This window comes from Glycine max, chromosome 9 (genome assembly GCF_000004515.6).
Source record: "Glycine max cultivar Williams 82 chromosome 9, Glycine_max_v4.0, whole genome shotgun sequence".
Classification (NCBI taxonomy): domain Eukaryota; kingdom Viridiplantae; phylum Streptophyta; class Magnoliopsida; order Fabales; family Fabaceae; genus Glycine; species Glycine max.
Window position 1 is genome coordinate 46,946,958 of NC_038245.2, and position 6,952 is coordinate 46,953,909.

Here is a 6,952-nt window from a genome sequence, read left to right on the forward strand (position 1 = left end):
TGTTTTATAGATAAATATATAAATTCACAGATGTCAAAATAATGTAAAAAAAGGAGGAAATATATCCTTTTTTATTTATATCATTCGAGTTAATATAGACTATTTTTTTGTTTTTTATGAAATTATATAAATCCAAAGATGTCAAAATGATATTAAATAAAAAAGTGAGGATATATCTAGGGTAATTTTATTAAGTCTCAAGAGATGTACATATAATATCCTTATTACTATTACCACAATAAAACTTATAAATCATAGGAATGCTATTATGGTTAAAATCGGAAAACATAAACATGCCGTTCATATGGATCTGGAGTTGGTAGATTCTAGCTAGTAGCTAGCATTATTGCATATGTGAGATTTACAAAATATATCTTTACATGGATCTCACATATAATTTTCAAGCTGCATGCCTATCAAAAACATTCTATTTCTATCATTTTTGTCGGCAACATTGATTCTTTATGTAGATGGAGGAACAAAGTGTCTTAAAAATTGTAACAACACTTAATACAAAAATAAAAAATAAAAATAAAATAGAATGATTCAATCAACGCAGCTATCTCCTGTTTTGCTATCAATATATTTCATTACTCAAATAAAACAGTAACTTATATTTCTATATTACAATTATCATTGAATCCAAAGCCTGTGTAATTAATTGAAAAAAGTTGTCCAGGTAACGCTACAAAGAATCATGTAAAAAGTAAATTAGGAAAAGAACTTCAATAACACAAAAAGGTAATTAAGGATTGTATAAAATTATTTTTAACTTTTAATTATAAAATTATCACATTATTTTTACTTTATATTTTCTTTTCAAAAGTTTGTAAATCGTATAAAAAATACTAAAAACAATAAAAAAAAATTTCGATATTTCTTATATAGATTTTTTTTAAAATAAAAAATGAAATATTTTCATGATTAAAAATTGAAAAAGAAGAAAAATATTTTCTCAATGTAAACAGATCATTAGCTTTTATTCTGTAAAAGAAAGCTTTTAATCTATAAAATAAGCACATCATATACCTTGTATACAAAAATGAAGTCACATTACATAATTCATGCACAAATGGGAATGAGAACAATGTTAGCTACAAAAGCTCTCCCATTCGTTTGATATGTGTGTTACATTACATATACGCTTCAATTATAGACGTTTTAAATATATAATTCTGGTTTCTTCATACTTTAATTTTTATACTCATCTACACTACCTCGTCACCATCGCATCATATGTCATGTTTATGGCTTTTCATTTCTTTTATTATACACTTAGTCACCCTTATCTTTATCCTTCTTTTTTTTGTGTGTGTGTGTACAATCTTTATCTCATTTAATATACGCTAAAGACCCTCCTTTTTTTATCGGTGAATAAGCTAAAGACCCTCTGATATCCAAAATATATAATAAAACTAAATTATTAGAAGTATATTTTTTACTGCAAATTATTAGAAGTACATTCCTACGAAATAGCAGCATTTTTTTTCTGAATAGCAGCCTAGCTAGTAATTGTCAGAGGATTCTTTTACATTTATTTAAGTACTTACAATTATTTTTACGTCGTTGTCTAGCCACCAAGAATGGCTGCTTATCACGATTCTCATATATATGTTGATGTTGATGAAAGGTCAAAATAGTGGAAAAATATTGTTATTAGATTATCTAAATAAGAAATAGATATACGATGTCCCAACACGTACGGAATCACTTGACAATGACAAAAAGAAAAGGAGTTCCATCATTGCTTCGAGAGCTATGAAAGAACGACGTCACAGAAAAGAAATAATGATAAGATAGTGGTTTAGGAAGAATAGGTAGATGTATACCAAGACTTGATTATATATCATTGTGCGAAACAACCTAACACTTTTGTATGCGCAAATTTAACATTATAGAGTATATATGTCAAAGATTCAAAACTTGGAAAGAAATAAACGGTCAAATTAAAGAACCCGAGGATTGAACGAATAAAGCGCATGTTCAAACCGGATATAATTACTATCAAATTCTTTCATGAAATATATAACATATCTAAATATTTAGGGTTGGAATTCAATAATATTAGTTAAACTAAAAAATTATGTTAATTGATTCATTTGTTTGATTATCACATTTAGTCAAGAGTAAATAATTTGTATTACTTTTAAAAAAATGTATTTAGCAAAATTTATCCACGCCCATCAAATTAACCATGAACCCAAGTCTATAATTTTTTTAATCAATAAGGTTTTTTTTTTTTTTTGGATTCAACCCAAGTCTGTACACGCCAAATTAATCTTTTGATAACTATAAAGTACAAATTATTGACTTTCTTCAATTTTAGGTACTGGTTATTTTTCGTGAGAAAGTCTATATGCTGATTATTGAGTCTCTTACAAATTCCACAAATATATCTTACTTATCTGGTTACAGGTGTTGACAAGTGGAACCTGCATACATATCCTAAAGATTGCAAGATGCAGCTTAACCGTGCATTGATATCTTAATTTTTATTTTATATACATTTTTATATAGCATTGATATATTAATTACATTTTATTTTACTGCGATATCTTAATTACATTTTATTTTACTGCGATATATTAATTGCACTTAGGAAGCGCATAATATGTATATAAGTTTAATTCTTTTTTTAACTTGATTTTTCACATTTTAATTTTTATATTTATCATACATTAAATTTTTTTTTCTGTTTCTTTCTTTTATCACATCACTCCTTATATTTATCATATTTCTTTCTTCTGTTTTTCATCTTTATAAATTATATATTACAACCGCAACTTCAAAAATTTTATTTAATTTTTTTTATAAATATATATTACAATCATATACAGTATATCTTTTCGTATTAACCTAAGATTCAGTTTGACAAGTTATTATCAAAACGAAAGGGACTGACCTATCTATCAGTTTGTTAACAAATGAAAACTACTTTTCCTTTGTAACTAAATTTTTCAACCATTTTTTGACTCCAATTGCTATATATAATATATGCAATGTATGTGATCAATATTGACTTACCATTGCATATAATGCTGAAGCTAGAATTCCATTCATATCATTTTGACTACTTCAAAATTGACCCATTCTTTTAGACCCATAGATTATTGCCTAGGAGTGGTGCTTTCATTTCATGTGCACTGCCTTTGGAGAAGAATTAATGATTTGAACTACAGGAAACGACTAATCCTAGGTTTTTATTTCCATTTGTTCGTTGTTTATTCTGGAAACAGCGACGTAGTTGCAACCTTATGTCTCAACTAGCTAGGACCGAAATTAAAACTATGCAATGGCCACACCCTTTTCCCTCTTCTTAGATATGATTGAGACGGGCACTAAGGGTGGCAATGGCACGATCATTAACAAAGATATTGGAATGAAAAAATATCAAAGAAGTATCTACTAAAAAATGTAGGGTTGATGAAGTATCTGGAATTGAAAATGCATAACGTTGTAAAATTTTAGGGAATGTTTCTTGTGCCCATGCTTTCCTTATAGGTAAGAGCACTTGTTTTTCTTAGCAAAGATTATTCAAATGTATTCCTTACACGGAAACATGTTTGCATTATTAACCTTCACATATTGGAAGTAGCTTTCGTTAGCAACTTGATGTGGACATGTACATTGCGAACCTCAATGGTGGAAAGCACGCTTGCTAGCTCTCTGCTTAGAACTCAAAAATAGGCCATCTATGGGGCCTCGGTTACCCATTCTTCGCTCACTTACAACTTTAGTTTTGTAAAACTATTATATTAGTTGTTGATACCAGCTTTTCTTCTTTGAGCCAATTTGTTGCACGCCACTCTTTTGATATTTTTGTGTTATGTTATTTTCTTACGCGAGATATTAAAATTACATGCAAATTAGCAATTACATGATATATGAAATAATACATTAAAATTCTACTGCACAAATCTAGAATTTTCTTCAATCAGTTGCTGGTAATAAGTTCCGTGGCCATAATATAATTAAAGGACAGAAGCATAAGAATATGCATAAAAAATAAAAATAAAAAGTCATTGAATAGTACAATCCAAAAAAAAATAAAGCCATGTTATATCAAAAGTGACAAACCAAACACTAATTTTTCACATAATTACAAGTAACTAATTTCCGGGGCTCTTTCTCTTTTTCTCATGATTCTTTCCATGTTAAGATTTGCGCTGGTATTTACAAACTCATTCTTTTAAGATGAAAAAAGTGATAAAAGAAAACAGATTTATCGTTGATTTAAGACAAATTAAACCACCAATAAACATATTTTACTTTCTCACTTTTTTTTTTCTATTCTTTTCAAAATTCAGGAAACTCAATGCTGAAGGAATCTCTTGGCAGTGGCTCTAAAGGGACAAGTGGAACTGACAAAGCCGTCAACAAGGTGCAAGTAGGTGTTCAAATCGTGGCAGGTGGCAATGTTGACACCCCTGAGGTACGGAGAATCCCTGCTACAGAGGCGTAGCTCCTTTCCAACCTCAGAGTACAATAGCCACTGTACCTCTTCCGCTCGCTTTCGAATCCACCTCTGAACCACGTGGGCACCTCCATTGCATGCCACATCATCGTCAGTTTTGTCCACGTCATCGAACACAAACCCGGGCACCTTGGTTATAACATCATCGGAGTTCACTATGCGCAACAGCTTGATCCCAGTTTCCTCCAGCTGCCGCCGGAAGCTTCGGTTCCCAACCCGTGGACCGCCAAAGGAGATCACCGTTACCGGCGGCTGCCGAATGAAACTGTTCTTTATGTCATATGCCGTGAGAGTGGCCAATGCCGCTCCCAAACTATGCCCCGTTATCGTCAAACTCAAATTCTCTCCTTCGTAAGTTTTAAGAATCCGACCAATCTCTTTCCTCACCATATCTTGCAAACTCGTAAATGATTGTTTGCTACTACCTGCTGACGTGTACAAACTCAAGAACCCACTTTCCACCATTGCTCCATTTCCATCCATGCTGCATGGTTCTGCTGTGATCCCTGTTGCAACAGATGGAACAGAAACATGTGTCAAAGTGGCTCGAAGATTCTCGAGCCATTCTAAACACGTTGCCGTTCCTCTAAAGGCAACAACAATGTCTCTTCGACCCAATCGTTTGATCTCTTCTTTGTCGTTACACACTGCTACGTACCCAACGTAGCTCGATTGTGTTGCTACCCAGCTAGGTAATTTGATCCCCGAGGTTGCACGTAGGTGTTTTGTTACCTTGTAACCTGTGTTGCGTAACCCACACTGTTCGAAGAGTGTGTTCTTTTGGAACTTGCATGTGGCGTAGTTTGGAGAAGAAGGGTCGAATTCGAAGGACTTATACGCAGCCTCAACGAAATGGCCATAGCGGAGAATCTCAGCGCGAAGGTTCTCGTCCAATGGGTCCAATAAACCGTCCCAATTGTTCATTCCTTGGTACTCTTTCCATCTCTTCCCAACTTTCTTCGACAATGGTGGCGACGACGATAAGGATGATGATTGCAACTGGGGCATGTTCATCATTTTCTCCATCTTTTGCACGGGTTTGGTGGTTTGAACGAGGGTTGTGCACTGTGGTCTAATGAGGGTTGAAGTGTAGTAGTGAAGAGTTCTCATTAGTGGCAATGGTGAGTGAGTGAGAGGAGAAAGAGAATGAAAAAGAAAGAGAGTGAGGGAATGTGGTTATATGAGTTGTGTTGTGTTGGTGTGGTTTAGAAGGGGAATTGGGAGGGAAATTTATAGGTGCGAAAAAGAAGCGTTGAGAATGGGAATGGTGCATAACTGCATTTACCGTATAGAGTGGGTTGCCTTTATGATGAGTGCAAGTTTGCATAGAGATAGAATTAGAAAGTGTGTGCGTGATGGTACGTGGAATTTTTCTTTTCTTTTGCTGTATTTTTAGCATATCGAGAAAACCTTATAGATCTTCGTTACGTAGAGCCATTTCTGTATGGACACGTTTGCAAAACCTCCAGCCTTGTTGCGCTAAGGAAATTTATGGCAAATGTCTCACATAGAATATATATTATATTTTAATATACTATAGTATAGTATAAAAGGACTAATCTTTTCACAATTCTCTCTTTGTCTGACCCAACTCACAATAGTGTAGAACTTATTCTTGAATCTCTATTGATTGATTCAAATGTTTAATGGTTATGAATAATATTCATATTTAAAAATTATAATAGACAATTTGAAATTGTGGTTTAAATTTTGGACACGTTAATTGCTAGGTTAATGTCCATTAAATACAGTAAAATTTCAGGAAAAAATAAACTTTAGCACTAGCGCATAAATCACTCACTCTTCTCTCTCCCCCTCTTTCCACGGTTGTAGTGCTGAGAGTTATTGTCTTTTATTTGTCTCTTCTTAGCTTTAAAATATCAACCAAAACACAATCTCACTCAAGTTGCCTTTACCCCAAGATCCAGTACTATTGAGAACTGAGAAGAATACAACTAGTTACTTGTACACTCATGCATACATATTACTCTATAAGTCAAATTTTTATAGGAATTGAATATGGTATTTGGGCACTCTAACAACAGCGCAATTTAGTTACCGTTAGGCTAGAGCTAGCTTGTTATTTGACATTGCATTAACATGTTTAATATTTTATATTTATATTGTATTTAATTATTTATAGTGCAAAAAATGTTAAAATCTCTCACTCTCAAGGGTGACGTGCGTATGTTCACGCAACCTACTTTTGCAGCCTTTGAGCACAAGCTGATTCGAAATTTATAGTGTGTTTGATAAACAAGATAAAAATAGAAATATTTTTTTAATTAAATTAGATGGTAAAAAGTACGAGACTCACCTTATTTCTTTTTTATTTCTTTCATTTTTTTCATCTATCAAACAGACTCTTAGTCCTTGAAATTTCAAGAGAGAAACTTAACCATTGAGCTACTATAATTTATTGTATATACGAGTGAAAATTAATATAATATATGTATATATATATATATATATATATAA

The 6,952-nt window shown here is 32.4% G+C and overlaps 1 protein-coding gene across 1 annotated transcript; it reads right to left on the reverse strand.

The window, feature by feature from the left end:
• Nucleotides 1–3,775: 3,775 nt before the first annotated feature.
• Nucleotides 3,776–5,661, reverse strand: LOC100801635 (phospholipase A(1) DAD1, chloroplastic). The gene has a single exon (XM_003533517.5). The coding sequence runs from the start codon at nucleotides 5,582–5,584 to the stop codon at nucleotides 4,313–4,315; it is 1,272 nt and encodes a 423-aa protein (XP_003533565.1). The 5' UTR covers nucleotides 5,585–5,661; the 3' UTR covers nucleotides 3,776–4,312.
• Nucleotides 5,662–6,952: the final 1,291 nt, after the last annotated feature.

Coding starts and splice junctions, on each gene's coding strand:
- LOC100801635 (XM_003533517.5), bottom strand. CDS start 5,584: ATGAGAACTCTTCACTACTACACTTCAACCCTCATTAGACCACAGTGC.